This window comes from Piliocolobus tephrosceles, chromosome 9, assembly GCF_002776525.5.
Source record: "Piliocolobus tephrosceles isolate RC106 chromosome 9, ASM277652v3, whole genome shotgun sequence".
Classification (NCBI taxonomy): Eukaryota; Metazoa; Chordata; class Mammalia; order Primates; family Cercopithecidae; genus Piliocolobus; species Piliocolobus tephrosceles.
The window spans coordinates 7,743,993-7,769,598 of NC_045442.1; the positions used below are offsets into that span (position 1 = coordinate 7,743,993).

At 42.3% G+C, this 25,606-nt stretch overlaps 1 protein-coding gene across 5 annotated transcripts in view; it reads left to right on the top strand.

The window, feature by feature from the left end:
• The window catches only part of ADAM12 (ADAM metallopeptidase domain 12), a 370,747-nt gene that overhangs the window by 331,142 nt on the left and 13,999 nt on the right, over positions 1-25,606 (top strand). For all 5 annotated transcript variants that reach the window (XM_023224458.3, XM_023224459.3, XM_023224460.3 and 2 more), the window contains exons 15-21: positions 1,403-1,511; positions 1,621-1,819; positions 5,286-5,363; positions 8,227-8,335; positions 11,883-12,018; positions 12,646-12,754; positions 14,661-14,840. In XM_023224458.3, the coding sequence (XP_023080226.2) occupies positions 1,403-1,511; positions 1,621-1,819; positions 5,286-5,363; positions 8,227-8,335; positions 11,883-12,018; positions 12,646-12,754; positions 14,661-14,840 (920 nt within the window). The remainder of the gene's footprint in view (positions 1-1,402; positions 1,512-1,620; positions 1,820-5,285; positions 5,364-8,226; positions 8,336-11,882; positions 12,019-12,645; positions 12,755-14,660; positions 14,841-25,606) is intronic.

The following is a 25,606-nucleotide window of genomic DNA, read 5'->3' on the forward strand; positions in this document are numbered from 1 at the left end:
GTGTCGGTGGTGTCATCCTGCTGTGGGCTGAGTGTGTCGGTGGTGTCATCTTACTGTGGGCAAGGCAGATGTGGATCAGGTGGAAGGAAAGGAATGCGATGGGAGGAGCTAGGGACCTTATCTTTTTCCGTGACAGAGAACTGTGTCCAGTCTGGGCTAGTGCCCCTGAAAAAGGAGGCTGCGGAAGTTTCTCTAACGTGATTTATAAAAGAATGGGAAAAGGAGAGGTGTAAGGCTGGCTCATTGCAGAGGCTGAGCGCTGAGCACACTGCTCACTTCAAATGGTGCCAAGGTGCTGTGGCATGTGTGTGTTTGATGAGATGATCATGTCTGCTAGTAGCTGATGAGGTATCAGGTGCAGGCTAAAGAAGGGGGATGTTTTTAGTAATAAGAGTATCTTCTGTTCCCTGGGAGGAGGTATCTTAAATAAATCTGTTGTCACCTTGGAAGGCAAATAAAGTCTCCCCGGGGTAGGGAGCAGAGAAGGGCAGGAGGCAGAGTGGGGCTCTGGAGTGTCAGCATCCTGGCCATCAGAAGCAACGTGAGATAAAGTGCCCAAACAGGACACCAATGAGGGAGAGAAAAAGGACCGCACCGCAGGGCATGGTTTGTTCTGAAGAATGTGACATGTTTTCTTGACTTGCTCAATAAGTCTTCAACAGACATCACTATGCCCAGGAGTCCTCCAGAGCTTTGGCTACAAACCCTGATTATATGTGCTCTCTTTCCATGGCTGGAAGATGTGCTAAAAATGGCCATTTCTGAGCTCTCTGGTTGCCATGACCCTCTCTGCTGGGACCCGTCATGCTGTACCTAGGGATTACCAGGGTTTGTGACTCCATGGCCTCTGAGAGAAATCTCTGCCTTGCGAATAAAATAGAAGGTATTAATAGAAGGTAGGACTTGCTCTTACAGGGAGCTCTGTGGGACTAAAAATATTGCAGAAGATATCTTCATTGCTCCTTTGGAGCCTGCCCTGGCTTGCATTTTCTCACCGGAATTGTGTGGGATGTTGTTAAAGAGGGCAAGTTTCCCCTTCTCTGCAGCCAGCCAGCCAGCCACCTCCTTTTTGCCCTGGATCGGATCTCATCCCACAGCCAGGCCTCATTTCCTGAGAGGCCACACATGCCATGAGCCCAGAGAGCAGACCTAAGGAAGAATAAGCATTGAAACATATGCTTTGCCGTGTGCTGAGTCAAGAGAGGATGTGAGCTGTTGACACCCTTGGCTTCCCCTGGCCAGCTCCCACCATGAGTCAGGGCAGACACTGGGTGTGATTGCTTTGAACATGTCTCCCCTTAACCATTTGAGAGGCCTAGAGCCATGCAAAAACACAAAACAAACAAACAAAAACATTAAAAACACCTGCAGGAGATGAAAATGCAGTTCTGTTCTGTTTCAGGTGCTAAACCTGCCCCTGGGATCTGCTTTGAGAGAGTCAATTCTGCAGGTGATCCTTATGGCAACTGTGGCAAAGTCTCGAAGAGTTCCTTTGCCAAATGCGAGATGAGGTACGGCATCCAGACATCCTGGCAAAGTCTTTGCTCTGACCTTCCCACATGGCATAGGGTTGGTTCCAAATGGTTTCTCTTTGGGAATTGTTTGTTCTTACCCTTCCAGAGATGCTAAATGTGGAAAAATCCAGTGTCAAGGAGGTGCCAGCCGGCCAGTCATTGGTACCAATGCTGTTTCCATAGAAACGAACATCCCCCTGCAGGAGGGAGGCCGGATTCTGTGCCGGGGGACCCACGTGTACTTGGGCGATGACATGCCGGACCCTGGGCTTGTGCTTGCAGGCACAAAGTGTGCAGATGGAAAAGTAAGGCCCAAATGTTTGCTTGGATCGTACATGTAAGTCTGGAACAGGGCCCATTGAAACACGGCCTGTGCAAGAACTGGGTTACAGCGTTTGTTTGTTTTCTTAAATCGACTTCTTCTCAGATGCACCTAGAAGAAAAAGTCAGTAAATCCTAGACCCTGGTCTGACTATTAAAATGCAGAATGGGGAAAATGAAGCCTGTCTTCTTCGGCCTTGAGTGTTAATAAGTCATTTCTACACTCCAGGTGGCATGAGGACTTCTAGCCAGAAAATTACTTTGGAAAGAAATACAATCGCATATTCTATTGGTTTTGGATATGTGGCTTGGTTTTTAGCACAGAGTTCTTGGGGGTTGTCCTCACCTGGAAAGAATGGGAAATCAGATGTATTTTTACAGACCCTGTAGAGAGAAGAATAGGAGAGGGAAAGCAGTGGGAAAAACTCAAAACCAGAAGGGAGTCCTTTCAGAGAACAGGGAGAAAGATACATGGAGATATTTTGAGGTTTAGAAATAAAGTGAGGCCAGGCGCGGTGGCTCAAGCCTGTAATCCCAGCACTTTGGGAGGCCGAGATGGGCGGATCACGAGGTCAGGAGATCGAGACCAACCTGGCTAACACGGTGAAACCCCATCTCTACTAAAAAAAAATACAAAAAACTAGCCGGGCGAGGTGGCGGGCGCCTGTAGTCCCAGCTACTCGGGAGGCTGAGGCAGGAGAATGGCATAAACCCGGGAGGCGGAGCTTGCAGTGAGCTGAGATCCGGCCACTGCACTCCAGCCTGGGTGACAGAGCGAGACTCTGTCTCAAAAAAAAAAAAAAAAAAAAAAAAAAAAAAAGAAAGAAAGTGAAACTTTTTTTTTTTGAAAGAAAAAAAGAATTTGAGATTTTCATACTCTGCCATACTGATGTTTTTTCACCAAACTTTCTCATCAGACTAAATGACAGCAAGCTAATACAATGTTTTAGGAAAAGGATGAAACAACCCCCAAATGCTTTTTAGACTCTATATTCAACAGGATCTTGAAATCACTCACTAACATGAGGTCACACAGGGAAGAAAAGACAGAGGCAGAGACAGAATCCTGAGGACAGGTGCTGCCTCCACTCTCCTGTCTTTGCCCCCACACACCCTGAGCCACAAATGCTTTTTCCTTGAGAAATAGGATAGTACGTGAATCTTCTCATACATTCTGAATGTCTCCTTACCTACATTTGTTCGTATTCAAGCCTTGACATTAAAATGACATCTGATTTTTTTTAGGCTCGAATCATATTTTGTCTTTTAACTTTTAGATTTAGGGATACATGTGCAGGTTTGTTATATAGGTAAACTTGTGTCATGGGGGCTTGTGGTACAGATTACTTCATCACCCAGATACTAAGCCTAGTAACCATTCATTATTTTTCCTGATCCTCTCTCTCATTCACCCTCTGCTCTCTGATAGGCCCAGTGTGTGCTGTGCCCCTCTATGTGTCTATGTGTTCTCATCATTTAGCTCCTACTTATAAGTGAGAACATGTGGTAGTTAGTTTTCTGTTCCTGAATTAATTTGCTTAGGAAGATAGCCTCCAGCTCCATCCATGTTCCTACAAAGGACATGATCTCATTCTTTTTTATGGCTGCATAGTATTCCATGGAGTATATGTACCATATTTTCTTTCTCCATTCTATCATTGATGGACATTTAGGTTGAGTTCATGTTTTTGCTATTGTGAATAGTGCTGCAATGAACATATGAGTTCATGTGTCTTAATGACAGAATGATTTCTATTTCTTTGGGTATTACCCAGTAATGGGTTGGCTGGGTCAAATGGTAATTTCTGCTTTTAGGTCTTTGAGGAATCACTACACTGTTTTCCACAACGGTTGAACTAATTTACACTCCGCCAGCAGTATATAAGTGCTCCTTTTTCTCCACAGCCTCGCCAGCATATGTTGTTTTTTGACTTTTTAATAATAGCCATTCTGACTGACACCTTTTTTTTGAAACTGTAGCCTGAACAGCCAGGGCCAGGTGCATCTGGACATTCCAATTCCAAGGGCTCAATTTATCATCAAATTGGTTTTCCATGTTCAAGATGAAATGTGCTTTGATCTCAGAACCTTGGTTCTCTGATGGCTCAGGGATCAGCAGTGATTCCCATGAGGGTCCTGCTGTGTTCACTGTAATCCAGGACAGGTTCTTTTATCAGCTGGAATGTGACCATTCCCTTGGCCAGAATTGGCACCCACAGAGTGGGAATCCCCTCAGTGCTGCTTGGGCCAGCACTTCTCCCAAAGGGTATGCCTCTTGCCTTATATGACCTGTTGGGGTCGGATGGTGACCTCCTCCATAGGAAGGTTCTACTTGATTAAAAGTTATTCTGCCATTTGAACATTAGATTCTTCTTCATTTGACTCCACTGATTTGTAAAATCTTATAGGAGATAAAGGGCTGCATCCCTTGAGTCTGGAGTATATTATGCACCTTTGAAATGAGGCTGAACTTTCAGCTGGCACAGTATCATTTAGCAAATGCTTGCCACTGCAACAGCTTGATAAACTCAAGGAGCAGTCTGTTTTCCACTTTCCACTGCTGAGCCTCATTACTGATGGTTTCTGTCATTGATGATGTTACTTGTCAGTCAGTACCTGGAAAAAGTTCCCATATTTCAATCTCTCCCTTAAAAGACTCTTCAACCCTGGATTTTTGGAATCTCTGTCTATGTGTATCCAGGTCCTAGGATAAGGAGTAATCTGTCTCGCCCTCTCCTACATCTTTTTTTTTTTTTTTTTTTTTTGGAGACGAGACGGAATCTCTCTCTGTCACCAGACTGGAGTGCAGTAGCATGATCTTGGCTCACTGCAACCTCCAGCTCCCCGCTTCAAGCGATTCTCCTGCCTCAGCCTCCTGAGAAGCTGGAATTACAGACACGTGCCACCACGCCCAGCTAATGTTTGTATTTTCAGTAGAGACGGTGTGTCACCATTTTTTCCAGGAGAGTCTCAATCTCCTGACCTCGTGATCTGCCTGCCTCGGCCTCCCAAAGTGCTGGGATTACAGGCATGAGCCACCGTGTCCAGCCTCGCCCTCTCCTGTATCTTTTAATGGAAGAAAAAAATGCTGCAATATATAGATTTCATTACAAGCTCCAAACAAAACTCACAAGAAAATCAGTTATAATTGTAGGATCAACTGAAAGTTATATTAAAAACCATAAAGTGCAAAATAATTTCATAGTGTTAACATTGAACTTAGTCTCAAAATGTGCTGGGTTTGGAGGAGTCAGCAATAAGATCTGTGCCTGAGTCCAGTGTAAAATGTATTGTTTTGCTGCATCCGTATTAACTGAGACAAGGTTGGGTCTTCTCCAAGCTTTCTTTTGCTTGCTTTTTGTTTGAATACATGTGTGTGTGTATGCTGGGGGCAGGGGAGGGGGATTGGAGAAATACTAAGATACTTGCTGTGTTTTCTTCCTCCTACAGATCTGCCTGAATCGTCGATGTCAAAACATCAGTGTCTTTGGGGTTCATGAGTGTACAGTGCAGTGCCATGGCAGAGGGGTGAGTAGCCAGCCCATAACAAGTTAAGTAATAAATCATTCCTTTGTAAAAGGTTTCGCAATCCATAGCATTTTTTAAATAGAGCAGTTAGTGTCTTTGCAATATTTTCTTCTAAAGACATTCATTTCCTTTGACCTTTTCATTGTGACTTTTATTTAACAAAGAACATCAGATTGAGCCATAATTACCTTTTAAATTAACATTCTATGATTTAAAAAAAGAGTTTTGTTGTTCAAAGTAATTTGAAAACCAGCCTTCCTTCATGAAGAGTTTCACGTTAACATTTCAAACTGCGCTGTTCCTCTTCTACCAACATTCAGAACCAGTGTCTGAACTGAAATACTTCCAAAAGGAATTAAAGCAAGGACAACAGATCATATTAAACACATGTTCTTGAAATCACACACAATGGGTTTCAACTAAAGAAGGCTATTATTTTAGTTCAGAGAGCCTTTAGGGTAGAAGAGAACTCTAATTGCTTAAAACATAATTTATTTTTCTTGATGGGCTTAATTCTTTCCAATGGAATCATATTAGTCTTGATTAACCACACCAGAGGTTCATTTGTTTTCCTGAAACCTTTTCTACAGAAATCAGGCTCCAAATTCTTTATTTTAAAACTTGTAGACACTTGCCAATGATTCTTACACAGAATTACGGGGTGCAGGGGGGAGGGGGTTATAAATTACTATTGTGCCAGAACCATAAAGATCACAGTGTCACCTCAGATGGGTGTGTTGACGGTAAGGTTAGCTAACTCCCAATATAGAATGGAATCTTCTTATGTCTTCATTGGATCATAGATTATTTTCTGATGGCTGTTAAGAGATGATCAAGTCTAGTCCTATTATTTTACTGAAGAAGCCAAGCCCTGAGCTGGGGGAATGGTGTGCCCAAGGTAATATGGCCGGCAAGCCGCAAACTGGTTGAGGACCCTGGACCACGCCCTTTCTAATACCCCTGGGCCTCATCCACACATGGGAGAGGAGAGGTCCCCATTTCCTGGGTAGGTGGAGCAGCTGGCCATGCCTTGCTCAAGGGTAGCTTGGCCACAGTCCCACCCTAGTAAGAGCAGGCTCCTGGCAGCACCTTCACATGGGTTTTAAAACAAGGTGCATGACCACGAGTTACTGAGAGAAGCCATGAGGGGCAGGCATGAATCTCGAGCTAGTACATCCACAGCAGCATCTTTGAGGGGACAGGCAAGACACTTATATTTGGCATAGGCTCTGCCACATGCCGACTAATTCTACTCAATTTCTGCTTTATAGAAGTCTACTTTCTAACTTATTAAAGCCTATCCTGACAGTCGACCTTCTTATCTGAAGCAATGGGAGTAGGTGGTTGATTCATCAAAACAAGTCAGTTGAGGCAGGGAAGCATTACATGGGAGATGTATACTCCACACATTTTATTTTGCCTTGAAATAAAAGTGTATATCTGGCAGCCATATTTTGATGGAGAGCTGAGGCCTTTAGGATTGATTTACTGAATGTCATTGTGCATTGACTTCCTGATATAAACCACCCAAAAATGCATCATCAACAACTTCTAGTTCGTTTCTTTAAGTGGAAGGGGACCTTAGACACTCAGCAGCATCCAAGAACAGCCTCCTGCTTGTCCCCTGCCGCTCTTCCCAACCATTGTGCAGTTGTCCCACTCATTCCTAATTTTTCAGAAACTCTTTTAGTGATTTGTCTTTTTTAAACCAGTGTTCCCAAAGGATTCAACCTAATATTTTTTTTAACTTTTTTTTTTCTTTATAAAGACAGTGTTTCTGACAGTGTCACCATGTTGGTGAGGCTGGTCTCGAACTCCTGGCCTCAAGTGATCTACCCACCTCAGCCTCCCACTTGCTGGGATTACAGGCATGAGTCACCGTGACTGGACTTGACAACCTAATTTTCATAGAAAAATATTAAATATATATCATCTTCATGGTAATATTCCATTGGATCATGTACTTTCAGTTAGTTACATCTGGCACAATAACGAGTCCAACCAGCATGGACAGGCTTGGGAGTAGCCACCATTGGTAGCCCTTGGTAACCAGGTGGGCAGGGGCTCCTGGCCCCTCCATGGAATGCTCTGGACTATGAGCTGGGCCCACCGAGGGCGAAGCACAGCCTCCTCGGGCTTTGTTGGTCTCCCTTTCTTGCCGTGCCAGAACCATTCTCTCATTTCACAAGGAAAAGAATCCACCGTTGGATTCGCACTCTGGTACGTGGCTGGGAGCCAGGAAACAGCCACTGGGAAACTCCATAAGAAGGAGGCAGGCATTGCAGGGGACAGGCTTCAGGAAGTATCAGTGGAAATCCTATGCACCCTGCTAGGCTCAGGAAATGGGGGGCCTGCCTCGGACCCCTGCCTGGCGCAGGACCCAGCAGTCACCAACCTCTCTGAGCCTTCTATCTGAGGGAGACAGGGATGTGCCAAGCATCTGTCAGGTCCCATGGTGCCCCAGGGCTTTGGGTCTGTAGCCCCAAAGCATGGTCCCTCCTCACTGTTGAGGACCATGAGGGCTTCTCCTCGTGGTCAGACAGTGAGTTTTCTGGATTCAAAAAGGAAGATGGGAGATAGAGAAGGAAGTGAGATGGGTAGGGGAAGCAAGCTGATGAACCCAGATAATCTTCATCACTCTCTTAACAGCCACTAACAGGCAGATGATGAGTCTTTGCAGCCTCAGGTCTGGTCGCACCTGTGTGGTGTGTAGTGCCAGGTTTGGGCTCATTTGCACCATGGCATGTGCTGAGTCTGGCTGTGTCACTGTTGGGGGGGCTCTGACCATGGCCCCCGTGCTCCTGTGGTGATGTACAGAGTGGTGTATGCCCTAACCCCACGTCCCTACCCTCTGCCCTGAAAGGTGTGCAACAACAGGAAGAACTGCCACTGCGAGGCCCACTGGGCACCTCCCTTCTGTGACAAGTTTGGCTTTGGAGGAAGCACAGACAGCGGCCCCATCCGGCAAGCAGGTCAGTGAGGCCCCTGCATCCTGGCGGGAGGAGGCTGAGCACCTGGGGGCAGGTGGGCTCGCCAGCTGTCAGTGTGGGTGCAGGTAGAGCCAACAAGAAAGGTAGACCCCTACAGGGGTCTGCACAGCCTAGGGTCTCTCACAGTTTCCAGATGCCCCTCTCATCCCTGCCCGATCTCCAAGGTTCCTTGCTCTCTGCTTTGACTGAGTGGCTGAGTTTGCCAGTTCCTTAGCCTATGACACTTTTCTTAGCTAAGGTCATTTCTATAGTGAACTACTGAATGGGTATGAATTTCATCACTGTATCAAAGGACTTTGTAAAAGCCAGCATCTGTGTGGTAGGGTGAAAAGGTGTGAAGTTTACTGCCTTTTAAAAATCTTACTGGAAAGACACCCACCTCTTAGTAAAGGTGACAGTCACAGCAGCAGTGGGAGTCATTGCAACAGCCTCTGCATATGGAACAGTGTATGCAGGTGCTATGTGGTACATTTTATGCGCATGATGTCATCCGCTCCTTATACAACTCTGAAGAAGGTGGTATGATTCTTTTTTCACATACATAGGATCTGAGGCCCCGGGAAGTTAAGTATTTTGCCTAATGTGATCTCGCTAAGATTTAGACACAGGTCTGCTTGTCCCCCAAGCAGCTCTTAGTAGCAGCTGTGCTTGAACTCACGGCCATTTCTCCTCAGATGACCTTTATAAATGGTGTCCTGGTGTGGTGCTGTTTTCTCTGAGTTCTTACTGGGCAATTCAGGGGCAAGTCTGAATGATGTCCCTTTTGGAGGGAAAGAAGCAAGGCAGGAAGCTGCAGAGCTCCAACAGGGAGCATGGCCAGAGCCAGGTGCCTGTGGGATCGCAGGAGCATGCGTCTTCTGCCTCACTGACACTCATCTGAGCCCTCCCATGACATGGGAGACTGTGACCAGTGCTGCTGCAGAGGAGGTCATGCATCCCCAAGGCCTCCTGTGACTGGCAGGACTTTGTGGCTTTGTCATCGTTCCCATGACAACAGACACAACACAGTTCGCAGGGCTCAGGAGGGGAAGTCCAGCCTACCAGGCACGTCTGCAGAAACAGCGTGAAGAAGGGCAGCGAGTTCCTGGTTGAGCTTCTGCTAAAACGTGGACGTGCTTCAATGCTACCCCTGAGAGAGCACCAGCTTACCACTCTAGCAGGCCCCAGCTCTGCAGCAAGGAGGAAAAGGACTCAAAAGTCTGGCCTTTCACTGAGCTTCCACAGCAGTGGGGGAGAAGCAAGGGTTGGGCCCAGTGTCCCCTTTCCCCAATGACATCTCAGCCTTGACAGCCCTGATGACTGGTCTCTGGCTGAAAATGCTCTGATATGGCTTTTAGCATTTATTATATGAAAATAGCAGGGTTTTAGTTTTTAATTTATCAGAGACCCTTCCACCCATTCCGTCTCCATCCAAGCAAACTGAATGGCACTGAAACAAACTGGAGAAGAAGGTAGGAGAAAGGATGGCAAGCTCTGTGGCTCTTTGGCGCGGACGTGCGTGACCAGCAGTACTCAGGTTTGAGGGTTTGCAAAAAGCCAGGGAACCCACAGAGTCACCAACCCTTCATTTAACAAATAAGAATGTTAAAAGTGAAAACAACCGAAGAGCCTAACTCCATCCCCTGTGGCCATTATTGCATAAAAGAGAGTGCGTTTGAAATATCCCTGCCTCCACCCCATGCATACATATACAGAACCAAGCACGGCTCGCTGCTCCTTGGCCTGGCCATGTCTCAGAGGCTCATTAAACAAGTACTCATTTGTCTGCCACATGCCAGCCACTCTCCTGGGTCCTGGAGAGACTTTAAGCAAGTATGACATGGCACGATAAGTGGGGGTACGACTGCAGGGAGAGAGGGCATCATGGGAGGGGAGCAACCCTCACGGAGCAGCAGGGTATTGTCAGTAGGGCTCCTGGGGACCCTCATTTGTTGAGGTCTGAAGGGGGCGAGGGAAACGTGCCTTCTGAAGCAGAGATAGCTGACTGTGCAAAGATCTAGAGTGTGGACTGGGCTGGGCTCAGATCTAGAGTGTGGACTGGGCCAACAGGAGGAGACACAGGACATGGTGTTCATGCTGGTCATGGGGAAGAGGGAGATGGAGTCACTCACTGCCCGAGCCTCTGGCTTGAGCAACCCTGGGGGATGCAGCAGGTTCAGTGTGTGGGCCCTGTAAATGTTCAGTTTCATAGAGTGATGTATTGAAGACTTACGGATTCACCTTATGGAACTAGAAATTATAGTTCAAGAATTTTGCTGCTCACTTTTTAAATTAGCTTTGTTATGAGACACCAGAACTCTAACCAGAACCCCCTGTGATCACTGCTAAGGTTCTGAAAAGAGGGACATTTTGGCCAGGAAACCAGAAGCAATACTTTTCCAGTAACCCTAAAAAGTGAGTCAAGACTGTCATCTGTTGGCTGTCTTGCTTAGGCTAAGACACATCCCTGATAGGCCTTGTTAGTGGGGGATGAGGTCCAGAAACCGAGAGGGCGTGAAAGACATTCTTCCCCTGGAGTAGGAGCTGCTGCTGCAGTGGTCCACAGCCAGCTGAGGGTCCAGGTGGGAGCCAGGGCTGAGGAGAGCCCAGGTAACTGCAGTCACCTTCGCGGCGATCACCAGCAGCCGGAAAGGACTGTTGCGCACTTACCTAATGTGAAGTACATCCTGATCCTTGCTGGTGGGAAGACAAATGAATCAAGATCCTTGTCCTCTGAAAATTCACAGCCCGGTTGAAATCACAAGTAGACCTCCTCTAAGTCTGAGCATTTCGAGTCCTTCCCAGCCTCTGACCATAGCTGCTGTAAGAAACCAATCTGATGGTTTGATTTTTTCCTTCCTTTCCCTACCCTTGAGGAGGCTCTTAACTGTAATAAACAAAATGGCAGCAGGTCAGAGAAAAGATGTTTTCATAGAGAAAACAGCTTCCTCCCAGAAAAAGGGTTTCCCCACAAAGGCTGTGTTTGTAAGTCCCCAACATAACAAAGCAACACCCATGGGTGTTTCATTTAAATGAGTTTTCTTTCTTCACTATCTACTTTGAGACGTCCAGCAAGAAAGCATCTCATTTTTTAAAAATATGAAAAAAGAGAAAGCAGAACCCAAAACTACAGACTGACTAAAGAAAGGCACTTTGAGGTGGCAAATCTGTGCTGAGGGCTGGAGACATTTGAGCCTGGGGATGGCTGTGATTCCGGTGGTGTCGCTGATGGCTCCCTGCTACCTTCTGTGGCTACCATGGTCCGCTGTGCCATTGCCACACCTCAGGGAGTCTGGGTGGTACAGGCCATCGCCCCAACTATATATTCCTGTTTGGCAAGTTCTAGAGTTGTCAGAAATGAATGATGGTAACATAGATTGAAACTCAAACATGATCTTTGAAGTAAGAGAGTTTATTAGGACATCACTCAAGGGTTTACTCTCTTCATTTCTGTTGTTTCAGAGTTCACTTTGCCATAATTGTCAATTTGATACCTCCCATATTTCATTGTAACTGCCTCCTTCCGTGAGCCCAATGTGTTTTGTTTCAGATAACCAAGGTTTAACCATAGGAATTCTGGTGACCATCCTGTGTCTTCTTGCTGCTGGATTTGTGGTTTATCTCAAAAGGAAGACCTTGATACGACTGTTGTTTACAAATAAGAAGACCACCATTGAAAAACTAAGGTACCCTGGGTTTAGGTTGTTCAAGAAACGGTGGCTCAGAAAATGTACAGCAAACTGCTTCTCACTTCATTTTTTTTTTTTTAACAAAGGTCAGATTTTCTGGATCATAAACTTGGGACTTGGTTCTTTTTTGGGGAGGTTTACTTGTTTAAAATTTCTGCCAGATCAGCTGCCTCCTTTACTTCCCTTCAAACAACAATGTGCTGCTTATTACATAAGCTAGCAGGGTGTCAGGGAATTCCACTGAAGTGTTTTCTCCCACCCTTATGTTAGTAATTTTTATACAACATGGAGACATTGAAATATTTTCATCAGATGGGGTAGCTTTTGATCCAAATATATTCAAAGACATTATCGCTGAAATGCCAGCTTCATACAAATCATCTTCCAGGTGTCACTACACTGCATTTCCATGGATTGCAAGAACTAATTTGACAAAATAGAGGTTTTGAGGGAAAAATTAGTATTTATTTTTTAATCTCCTAAGAGTGTTAGGTAATTTTTCCTTTGCATGTCTAGCACACTAAGTAAACTATCTTTTGAGTGCCACCATGAGCAAAGTGTAAAACTTCAAGTCAGTGAGAAGGGGAAACATGCTTGGTCAGCAGGTGTGGGATTCTGTTGCAGGTGTGTGCGCCCTTCCCGGCCACCCCGTGGCTCCCAACCCTGTCAGGCTCACCTCGGCCACCTCGGAAAAGGCCTGATGAGGAAGCCTCCAGATTCCTACCCACCGAAGGTGAGTCTTGAATAGATGTGAGTGCTCAGGGCACACATGCAGACATGAGGTTTTCAATACAAGATTGAATAAGAATGGGATCCTAGAGGAACTGCCTGTGAAGTGCTGAATCTGCATTGTCAGATCAACAGGCTCTGAGGGAGGGTCTCTGAGATGATCTGGGGAGGCCCCATGGTGCCCCCATGGAAGCCCACCTAGATCCTGTTGGCACAGTGTCCCCTGCATGATATGGTGCAGCATATTGTCAGCTGTGATCCCTCCAGTCACCCAGAGCAGCCACATTTCTGGGGCCCCACTGGGTCTGCAGCCCAAACTGGCTCCTGATACCGGCCCCCAACGCCATCCCCACCATGGTTCCCAAATGCCACCACTTGGCTTTAGGTGAGCTGCTTTAGCCCACTGTTACTCTTAAAATATTTTTAAGTTACACGGAGCTCTCAGAATTGACCATTTTGCTCCAGCCCTGAGCTGAGGAAGCCCTGTCCACCCTGTGGTTTCAGAGAACTGGATCCTTAACCCAGAGTACCTCATGGCTCCCCGCTGTCTCTTAACCCTCTTGCTACCCTGGTGAATTACAGCTACAGTTCATTCTAATAGTTTTTCCCCACCGAGTTTTTCTGATGTACCCACAAGAATTCTTGAATATTGAACTTATTCAACAAGAGTCCAAATTATAACCGTGAACAAGATTGGTGTCAAAAAAATGAGATTGAAAAATCATTGCTGCATATTCAGTAGGCAAGAAACTGTTTTAACTCCCTTGATCCAAAAAGCATAGAGGCTGGGCCACCAAGGAGGAGGCTGCTGTTCCCAATAAGCTTTACCCCTGCTCGTCCCCAAAGCTGGAACCGTAAGTGAGAATGGCTTTGTGTGGTAGCCGAAAGCACATCTTTATTTTTTTAAAAAAAGAAAAACGCAGCTCTATTAAAAAAAAGAAAGAAAGAAAGAAAAAAAGCACAGCCTTATTTTTGAGAGCCCCAAACTAGAAACGACCCAAATATCCATCAACCAGTAAAAGGATAAACAAACAATGGTATGTTTGCACAAAGGAATGAACCACTGATGTATACAACATTGTGGATGAATCTCTAGATAATTATTCTAAGTAAAAGAAGAAAAGCCAGAGTGCATACTACGTGATCCCACTTATATGCAATTCTGACAAATGCAAACTGATAGTGACAGAAAGCAGACTGATGATTGGAGGGAGAGTGAAGGGAGAAGGATGACAAACTCTCCGGGGTGTTGGACACATTCATTTGTCCACTTGTTTGTTGTGAGGGTTTCATGGGTGTAAACGTGTCAAAAATGACCAAGTTGTATACATTGTCAATTATACCTCAATTAAGCTGTTTTTAGAGAGAGAGGAAGGAAGGGGTGGAAGCCTGAAGTCTAAGAGCCCCTACAGCACCTGTTCTAAGAACAAGGGTTACCATGTGGGAGAATGTCTCCAACTCCAAGCCCCAACCTCAGCCATGGCCTCCTGAAGCCGCAACTCTCCTTTCCTCAGTGGCTTTCTCAGTTCTCATTGAGCCTTGTACACATTAAGCTGTGTCTTATTTTCATATCTCTTTTATAACTTCCCTAAGATCTCGGTCTGTGTCTTTATACTTGGTACTTATTCAAGTGCTTTGTGCCTATTTGTTAATTAAACCATTTTAAAAAATCTAAACAAAAATCGATCCTTCTATTCCAGATGTGGTGGGATGGAGACAGGTGATGCTTCTGTTTGAATTTTGAAGTTTAAATAAATAATAGTTTCCCTCTTGTGTACATCCTTGATTTCTTTCCTTTACTCCACCTTGGCCTTCAGCTATAACGGATGAGTTGGCACTGCATTTTCCTTAAGGAATTACTGATATTTTTGAAACCCGCTATAGCATGGCTTTTTACTTTGACTGTGCAGGACAATCCCAGGAGATTGCCACAGTGTCCGAATGTTGACATCAGCAGACCCCTCAACGGCCTGAATGTCCCTCAGCCCCAGTCAACTCAGCGAGTGCTTCCTCCCCTCCACCGGGCTCCGCGTGCACCCAGCGTCCCTGCCAGACCCCTGCCAGTCAACCCTGCACTTAGGCAGGCCCAGGTATGCTTTGAGTACCAACATGATAGGATGTAGTTCAAATCCAGATTCTGCTACTTGTTAATGTGTGAGCTTAGACAAGCTGCTTAACTTCTTGGTGCCTCTATAATATGGAGATAATTCAGCTACTCAGATGGTTAAATGAGATAATCCACATAAAGCAGTTAGTTTGGTGCCTGGAGTATAATAAGGGTGTCATATGTTTTAATTACTAGTTGTAATGTGTCAAGTATTTGAATAGTTAGACCACCCATGGAACTAAACCATGACATTTTGAGAATTGCAGGGGGACTAGTAATAATTAGGCCTGGACAGTAAAATAGAGACAGGCAATCTAAGACAGATGGTCACCCTAAGAACCATCAGTTATACTTTCTCATCATTTTATTTCAAATTTACAAGAATTATACCACCTATTGAGTGTCTCTGTACCAAACTTAGCACTGTATTGTTTACTTTATGTATATCATCTCATTTGTATGCTATTTTTGGAAGTGACCATTTGTTTGCTGCAATAACGAATGATATTTCACAATAGAAAACTTGAAGGGAGGAGAAAACAAGCAAATAAACAGGAGATAATCACTGGTAATTTTTCACTGCTTTTTAATTATGTATTTTAACATAATTTATTTGTACAAAGTTTTATATACTGCTTTGTTTTGCCTTAAAAATCAGTCCCATTTACAATGGCATTTAAAAATCCTTAAAAATGTTATTTAACAATAACACTATGCTTGAATATAAATGTTTAAGTACTTGCCAATTATTGGGCATGTTTTGATGTCTCTAACTTTTGCTGTTATAAACAGCTCTGTTATAAAGTTCTAGACAGGTAAATCTTGGACCTCTTTATTCCCCTAGGAGAGATTCTTAAAAGTGAAATATTGGGTTGAAAGATTGTATGACCATTTTAGGCTTCATAATATAAAAATATTTTTTCAGAACTCTTATATATGTTTGTTTTTCCCATATTATTGTTTTTCTCACCATGACTTTGCTAACACTAAATTTTAACTTTTACCAGTTTGATAAATAAAACAAAATACCTTATTTTTTTGCTGTCTAGTACTTCTATCAGTTACTGAGAGGAGATGTTGAACTTTCCAACTATAATTGTGTCTCCTTTGAATTCATCAGTTTTTGCTTCATGTATTTTGAAGCTCTGTTGTTTGTGATATACACAATTAGAATTGTGTCATCTTTGTAAAGTGACCCTTTTATTATGTCATGTCTCTGTTTAGCTCTGGTAATCTTTGTTCTAAAATCTACTTCATCTGATATTAGTATATCCACTCCAGTTTTATTCTGATTAGTATTAGTGTTGTCTTTTTGCAATCATGAATGGTATTTCACAATAGGAAACATCATTCATGATTGCAGCAAACAGAAATGGTTACTTCCAAAAACAGCATAAAAAGCAGAGTACGAATTTTTCCATCCTTTTACTTTTAACATACCTATGGAATTACATTTGAAAAGAGGTTCCTGTAGACAGCATATAGTTATATTTTTTCATCCATTTAGCCAGTCACTATCTTTTAATAGGTGTGTTTAGAACATTAATATTTAATGCAATTGTTGATCTGTTTGGATTTAAGTCTACCATGTTAATATTCTGTTTGTTCTCTCTGGTTTTTGTTTCATTGTGCTTTTTCTGTGTTCCTGTAGTTTAGTTGAACACTTATTAGTATTACATATTGATTTATCTGCATTTGAGTATGTATCTTTGTATTTTTTTGTATGGTTACACTAGGGCAGTTTCTCATCCTCAGCGTTTTGACATATTGTACTGAATACTCTGTGTTATGTGGGGTTTTCCTGTGCATTGTAGAATGTTTAGCAGCATCCATGGCCTCTATCAACTAGATGGAAGTAACATGTGTAATCATGTCTCCAAACATTGCCAAAATGTCCTCTGAAAGGCAAAACCTCCCTTGATTGAAAACCACTGCTCTAAAGATTACAGTATATGTACTTACTTTATCACAGTTTATTAGTGTCAATATTTCATCACTTCAAGTAAAATACAGAAACTATCACCTTTTAGGTCCCTTTTCCGCCTCCTTTTATAACACAGATGTCTTAAATATTACCTTTATGTGTACTGAGACTTCAGATGTTGTAATTTTGCTTTCAGCCAAACATAATCTTTAAAAGTTGAGTCTACTATATTTACTCATATATTTACTTTTTCTGTTCTTTCTTAACACCTAATGTTTCAACTTATTTTCTGTCTGAAAAACTTTCTTTAGCCATTTTTTAAAAGCAAATCTGTAGGTGACAAATTCTCTTCATTTTCCTTTATCTGTGAATGTATTTATTGCTGGAGGATAGTTTGGCTGGATATGGAATTCTGTGTTGACTGTTTTCTCCATTCAGTACTTAAAAAATGTTGTTCCACTTCCTTCTGGATTCCATGGTGATGAGAAATCCCCTAAAAGTTCTACCCATAGTCTCTGTTCCAGGGAAGGGATGTGGCATGTTATTGCAGGAAGTGATGGAAAGTAGAGATCTGCCAGTCTCTCGGACATGATGCCTGATGAGAAGTGGGAGGGAAGCATAGCTTTTTTCAAGTGTTGAGCTGGAATAAGATCAGGTATGGTCAAAACAGTTCTATATTTCTGGACTGCTCTTTCTCCAGTGTTTTGTCTCAAGATAGCAGGCTTTTCCAGTTGTGGGCCTATCCTGAGCCCAGGCCAAGATATATAAAAGAACACACAAACACACAATTGGGTAGTTCCTTGAGTTCTGAGATCCTTAACCAGCATACTTTATGTCCAGATATTTTTGTTGCACTTAGCAGGAGAAATAGGGTGAAATGTGCTTATTCCACCTTGTCCAGACCTCATTTCTTCTTGTATTTTTTTGATTACTGGTACACTTGAACTACTGGTAGTAATGGTATGCTACCAATGGTATGCTGGCAAACTGGCCTTTTATGAAAAAATCCTGATTTATAGTTGATTTCTCTGGTATAAAACCTCCCACTGTGGCCAGTTTCAAGCTACAAATGTGACATTACTGAATGAGGAGTAGGGAACTGGCAGTTATGAGCCAGTACCAGCCAGCTCAAGCATACCACTGCTATTCAATGTATTTGTTCTATGAATTGTCTTTTCCTATCCTTTGCCTATTTATTTCTGTTTGAGAGGCAGAATTTTTCTTCTTGGTTTATAAGAGTTTCTTTTAAAAATATTTTAGTTATGTATTATAATTTTAGTTATGATTTTTTGGCATAAGAATAATTCTGGTTTTAAATATTGAATTTTTATTTTGTGAATTTTCCCATTCCTTTCATGCTTGCAAAGTCCACTCCCATCCATTATTAGTGAAAGTCCACATATAATTTCTTCTGTTTATTGACAGTTCTTTTACATTTTTTTCTAATTTGTTTTAGAGTTGCAGTCATGGAAGATGGTGAGCATGCCCTAAACTTTTCTGGTCCATCAATATTTTGTGTGTGCATTTCAGGTAGCCAAAGAGCAGGGAAGCTCCTTTCTCATGTACCCCTCATCCTGAAGCTTTTTTATTTCTTTTAAGCAACTCACCTGTGTACCATGTCAAACTGGAGCCAACAGACCATGTTATCAGAGGAAGGTATTCCTACTGCTGGTGTTTTTTTCTCCACCAGCAGGGACTCTTCCAAGATTTCCTTTAAAGCAGGCCCGAAAAAGTCCTTCATTCTGTTTTATGAAACTAAGGAAATGTTACCCTTTAAACATCAATCACTGAAAACTCCACATTTCTCACTCCAGGCTGGTGTCTGTCTGGAACTTTTCCGAGACATATGATATAGATTAAGTGTGTGATTTCTCTCCCATCACACATAGGGAACGGGAATTAATTCCATGCAGGTGTAGAGAATATTTGGAGGTGACTCTTGTTTGGCAGCACAAATTGAATCCACTGGCATTTTGTACTTTGGACTTCCTTATGCCCTGCCCAGGACAACGTGACAAACACATAGCTACACAACTAATCCTGCTTCATTTGTCCAAATGTACCATCTAAGCATCCCAGAAGAAAACACTATCACAAACACCATCTTGGTCCACCTCATTTAAATTGTAAGCTAGGTCTTTATAGAAACTATTTCATCTTCTATAAATGTTCTGCTTGACTTTTTTAAATGAAGGACAGCTGAATGAATGTACTCTCTTGTCCACAAACATACCTTTGCAAAGTACCACTTTCTCCATGGTAAAAGGACCCTTGGAATTCAAGCTTCCCATCCTAACTCCCCAGTCTTGATCAAGGAAACAAACTTATTTTCTTTTCATCCCATCAGCTGTATTAGAGGAAAAATAATTCAGTGTATTCATCTAGCTGTTCACTGCATCTTAAAGAAGGCTCTATGCATTTTCTGCAGAGATGGAGATCTTCAGTTCAGTGTTGCTGTCAAGACACAACATTTCTCCTAATCAACAACTTATCTGTCTGTATTATATGCAACATATAATATTTTATAACACAAGACTCACCAGTCTGGCACAGTTTCTTCTAAGAAAAGGCTACTTTGCTTAAGTTGCCATAGGAAGAGGGCAACTATTTCAAGGAGGTCCAAATTCCTTGTCCTCCTCAAACCCATATAAAAGGTGATGAATGATGAGCTGGGGCTGTTACTGGTAAACAGCAGCTATTCCTTCACAAATACTTGGTCAGGATGCAGATGTGAGCAAAGCCAATTAATTTAAACCATGATTGTAGATCAATCAGTTGCTGGGCAGTTCACTCAGAGGTTGAGTCCAAACCTTCAAACTGTTCAACAAAATGAATTTGGCTCCAAATGGATAAGGGCATGTGCCCTTCTGACCTGTGTGGGTGTCTGATATTGAAACCTGCACTTGCAGAGTCTAGAAATCTGGGGATTAGGTCCTTGCTCATCAGAAATGCCAATTTGTAATGAAAAAGAAGACCCATTCGTCAATACATTCTCCTAAAGAAGTAAGATGAAATACAAGAAAACTGAGTTTTATGAGAGCTTCTGTTGCTACACACAAAGCACAGGCTAATAACTGAGAATGGTGCTGGTGAGTGTCCTTCCATGCCCTTTCCCTGTGTTCCAGATCTCACCCTCCCCTAAGACCTCTCCACTGTCCTCCCTCCAGGACCCCGATCACCTGCTGCTATAGCCTGGAGTTACCAGTATGCCAGCTCTGCCCTACTTCTGAAGACACAGACTGATCTCAGGCACACCTAAGTCCAGCCTCTTGAACACAATAGATATGTAGGAAATATGCTGAATTGATGTGGACTTAAAATAGTAAAAAATCAGTTGTCACAGTGTCATTCTCTGTAGAGCCATCACATTCAGTTAGTTTTGGATTAATGAAAATGAGTCCATTCCCCGTGTAAATCTAAAACACAGCTACCAAGGTCTTGGACTCTCCCTGCCACCTACCCAATTACTTCCAGAAACTTTAACTCAACTTTCTTTGGCATCATATAATATACTAATTATTCATCAGACACAACCATCAAATATCTTTAAGGGTATCAGTTATCCACGGAAGCACGATCTCTTTCTGAAGAGAAAGAACTTCTCAGAATACGTTTTCAAGGGAAGTTGTTCACGTGATTACAGTATTCAAAGGGGTATTTGTTTCCCACTTATTTCTGTCACTATAAACATGCAAATTACATAAAAAGCAGATGCCTGATATTTTAGCCTTTACATTTGTTAATAGGTAATATAGGCCTATAATTAAAAATCTCAACAGTACAAGGGTCATTCAGAAAACAGTCTCCCTCACACCTGTCACCAGTCTCCCTTCCCAGAAGCAATCATCACTGTTACTAGGCTTTTATAAAATGCAATTTAGGATACAATGAAGTGTCTCAGTTCTTCCCCCCACCCACCTCTCTGCAGGGAGAGATTATGGAAATTTTCAAACACTCAAAATTGGAGAGAAGAGTACAGTGAAACCCTATCTACCCATCACTCAACTTCAGCAACCGTCAACTTGCTATCACTCATCTTACATCCTTGTTTTGAATTCAAATGACAACACATTATATACTTACTTCTACTTTGGTTAATCCTTATTAGTTTTATACATCTGCCTCATTCTTTTCACTGGTTGCATTGTATTTGTGAAGCTATACCATGACTTCTTTCACCTGTCCCTTACAGATTCCCAGACGGGTTGTTTTCAGTCATTTGCTATGTCACACAGGCATAATCTTGCCCAAGATGGATAAATTCCCAAAAGTACAATTGCTGTGCAAAGGCCATATGCATTTAGAAATTTGATTGGGTGAAGCTGCCTCTTAAAGGAGTTGTTCCAGCTATTCTGTTCTCCAGCTTCTCACCAACACAGTGTGTTCAGAGGTTTTCCATCTCTTTGCCAATCGATAGGTTAAAAACAATGGTCTCCATGTTTTTCTTCATAGGAAATACTTCATAGTGAGATAAAATACCTTTTCACATGTTTAAGATTGTTTTCTTTTTCAAGAACTGCCTTTTCATCTTTGCCATTTTTAAAATTTAAGATTGGGGGGTACTGTTGTGGGAAGTCAGGGACCCTGAACGGAGGGACCTGCTGAAGCTGTGACAGAACAACATAGATTGTGAAGATTTCATGGACATTTGTTAGTTCTCCAAATTAATACTTTTATATAATTTCTTACGCCTGTCTTTACTGCAGTCTCTGAACATAAATTGTGACAATTTCATGGACATATATCACTTCCCCAATCAATACTCTTATCATTTCCTATGCCTGTCTTTAATCTCTTAATCCCATCATCATAAACTGAGGATGTATGTCGCCTCAGGACCCTGTGATGATTGCATTAAGTGCACAAATTGTAAAGCATGTGTGTTTGAACAATATGAAACCTGGGCACCTTGAAAAAAGAACAGGGTAACAGCAATGTTCAGGGAACAAGGCAGATAACCATTAGGTCAGACTGCCTGGGAGCCAGGTAGGACAGAGCCACATTTCTCTTATTGCCAAAAAACGGGTAAGAGAAATATCACTGAATTCTTTCCCCAGTAAGGAATATTAATAATTAACAGCCCTGGGAAAAGAATGCATTCTGGGGGTGTCAGGGGGCTCTAAAATGGCTGCTCTGAGGGTGTCTGCCTTATGCAGTTGTAGATAAGGGATGAAACACGCCCTGGCCTCCTGCAGTGCCCATAGGCTTGCTAGGATTAGAAAATTCCAGCCTGGCAAATTCTAATCAGACCAGTTCTCTGCTCTTGAACCCTGATGTTTATCGATAGCAATGTGTGCACAGCGGGACATGGAACTTCATTAGTAATTCTAGTTTCACCCTGACCTCGTGATCTCACCCTGACCTTCTGCCTTGTGATCTTTTATTGCACTATGAAGCATGTGATCTCTGTGACCCACATCCTATTCATACACTCCCTCCCCTTTTAAAATTGCTAATAAAAACTTGCTGGTTCTGTGGCTCAGGGGGCATCATGGAACCTGCCGACATGTGATGTCTCCCCCAGACACCCAACTTTAAAATTTCTCTCTTTTGTACTCTTTCCTTTTATTTCTCAGACCAGCCAACACTTAGGGAAAATAGAAAAGCACCTACGTTGAAATATTGGGGGCTGATTCCCCCAACAGGGTGGATGTGCAGGGTTGTTACATAGGTAAACGTGCCATGGTGGTTGGCTGCACAGATCATCTCATCACCTAGCTATTAAGCTGGGGATCCATTAGCTATTCTTTCTGATGTACTTCTCCTCCCGCTACCTGATTGTGTCCATGTGTTCTCATCATTTAGCTCCCACTTATAAGTGAAAACATGGGGTTTTTGGTTTTCTGTTCCTGCGTTAGTTTGCTGAGGATAATGGCCTCCAGCTCCATCCATGTCCCTGCAAAGGACATGATTCCATTCCTTTTTATGGCTGCCTAGTATTCCATGGTGTATATGTACCACATTTTCTTACCCAGTGTATCATTGTTGGGCATTTAGGTTGATTCCATGTCTTTGCTATTGTGAATAGTGCTGCAATGAACATGTGCATGCATGTATAATAGAATGATTTCTATTCCTTTGGGTATATACCCAATAATGGGATTCCTGGGTCAAATGGTATCTCTGCTGCTAGGTCTTTGAGGAATCATTACACTGTCTTCCACAGTGGTTGAACTAATTTACACTCCCACCAACAGTGTAAAAGCATTCCTTTTGCTCTGCAACCTTACCAGCATCTTTCTGACTGGCATGAGATGGTAGGTCATTGTGGTTTTGATTTGCATTTCTCTAATCAGTGATGTTGAGCTTTTTTTCATGTTTGTTGGCTCCATGAATGTCTTCTTTTGAGAAGTGTCTGTTCATGTCTTTTGCCCACTTTTTACTGGGCTTGTTTTCTTGTAAATTTAAGTTCCTTATGGATGTTAGTTATTAGACTTTTGTCAGATGGATTGAAAAATGTTCTCCCATTCTGTAGGTTGTTCTGATGTTTCTTTTGCTGTGCAGACACTCTTTAATTAGATCCCATTTGTCGATTTTTGCTCTTGATGTCATGAAATCTTTTTGCATGCCTATGTCCTGAATGGTATTGCCTAGATTTTCTCCTGGGGTTTTTATAGTTTTGGGTTTTATATGTAAGTCTTTAATCAATCTTGATTTGATTTTTGTATATGGTGTAAGGAAGGGGTCCAGCTTCAATTTTCTGCATATCGCTAGCCAGTTCTTCCAGCACTATTTATTAAATAGGGAATCCTTTCCCCATTGCTTTTTGTCAGGTTTGTTGGAGATCAGATGGTTGTAGGTGTGCAGTCTTATTTCTGGGTTCTCTATTTTGTTCCACTGGTCTATGTGTCTGTATCAGTACCATGCCATTTTGGTTACCATAGCTTTGTAGTATAGTTTGAAGTCAGGTAGCATGATGCCTCCAGCTTTGTTTTTTTGCTTAGGATTGTCTTGGCTATTTGGGCTCTTTTGGGATTCCATATGAATTTTTAGTTTTTTCTAATTTGGTGAAGAATGTCAGTAGTAGTTTGATGGGAATAGCATTGAATCTATTTGGGCAGTATGGCCATTTTCATATTGCTTCTTTCTATTCATAAGCATGGAATGTTTTTCCATTTGTTTATGTCCTCTGATTTCTTTGAGCAGTGGTGTAGTTCTTCTTGAAGAGGTCCTTCACTTCCCTTGTTAGCTGCATTCCTAGGTATTTTACTATTTTTGTGGCAATTCTGAATGGGAGTTCATTCATGATTTGACTATTGGTTTGCCTGTTGGTGTATAGGAATGCTAGCAATTTTTGCACATTGATTTTATATACTGAGACTTTGCTGAAGTTGCTTAAGAAGCTTTTGGGCTGAGACAATGGGGTTTTCAAGATATAGGATCATGTCATCTGCAAACAAAGATAGTTTGACTTCCTCTCTTCCTATTTGAATATGCTTTCTCTTGCCAGATTGCCTATCCCAGAACTTCCAATACTGTGTTGGCTAGGAGTGGTGAGAGAGGGCATCTTGTCTTATGCCAGTTTTCAAGGGGGAAAGCTTCCAGGTTTTACTCATTCAGTATGATATTGGCGTGGGTTTGTCATAGATGGCTTTTATTATTTTGAGGTATGTTCCTTCAATAACTAGTTTATTGGGAGTTTTTTTTTTTTTTTTTTTTTTTACATTATGGGGTGAATTTTATTGAAGGCCTTTTCTACATCTATTGAGATAATCATATGGCTTTTGTCTCTAGTTCTGTTTATGTGATGAATCACATTTATTGATTTGCATATACTGAACCAACCTTGTATCCCAGGATGAAGCCTACTTGATTGTGGTGGATAAGCTTTTGGATGTGCTGCCAGATTGTTTGCCAGTATTTTGTTAAGGATTTTTGCATCAATGTTCATCAAGGATATTGGCCTGAGGTTTTCTTCTTTTGTTGTATCTCTGCCAGATGTTGGTATCAGGATGCTGCTGGCCTCATAGAATTAGAGAGTAGTCCCTTCTTTCCAATTTTTTTTGGAATAGTTTCAGCAGAAATGGTACCAGCTCTATTCTGTATATCTTGTAGAGTTCAGCTGTAAATCTGTCTGGTCCTAGGTTTTGTTTGGTTGGTAGGCTACTTATTACAGCCTCAATTTCAGAACTCATTGTTGGCTATTCAGGGATTTGGTTTCTTCCTGGTTCTGTTTCAGAGGGTGTATTTCCTCTAGATTTTCTAGTTTATGTGCATAGAGGTGTTTATAGTATTATCCCATAGTTGTATTTCTGTGGGATCGATGGTGATATCTCGCTTAACATTTCTGATTGTGTCTATTTGATTATTAGTCTAGCTGATGGTCTATTTTAGTAATTTTTTCCAAAACACTAGTTCCTGGATTCATTGATTTCTAGAAGGGTTTTTCATGTCTCTATCTCCTTCAGTTCCACTCTGATATTGGTTATTTCTTGTATTCTGCTAGCTTTGGGGTTTATTTGCTCTTGTTCCCCTAGTTCTTTGATTATGTTAGGTTGTTAACTTGATCTTTCTACATTTTTGATGTGGGCATTTAGTGCTATAGCTTTCCCTCTTAACACTGCTTTAGCTGCATCCCAGAGATTCTGGTATATAGTCTCTTTGTTCTCATTAGTTTCAAAGAACTTTTTGATTTCTGCCTTTATTTCATTATTTACCCAAGAGTCATTCAGGAGCAGGTTGTTCAGGTTCCATGGAGTTGTGTGGTTTTAGTAGATTTCTTAATCTTAAGCTCTAATTTGATTACACTGTTTAACAGTTATGATTTCAGTTCTTTTGCATTAGCTGAGGAGTGTTTTACTTCTGATCATGTGATCAGTTTTAGA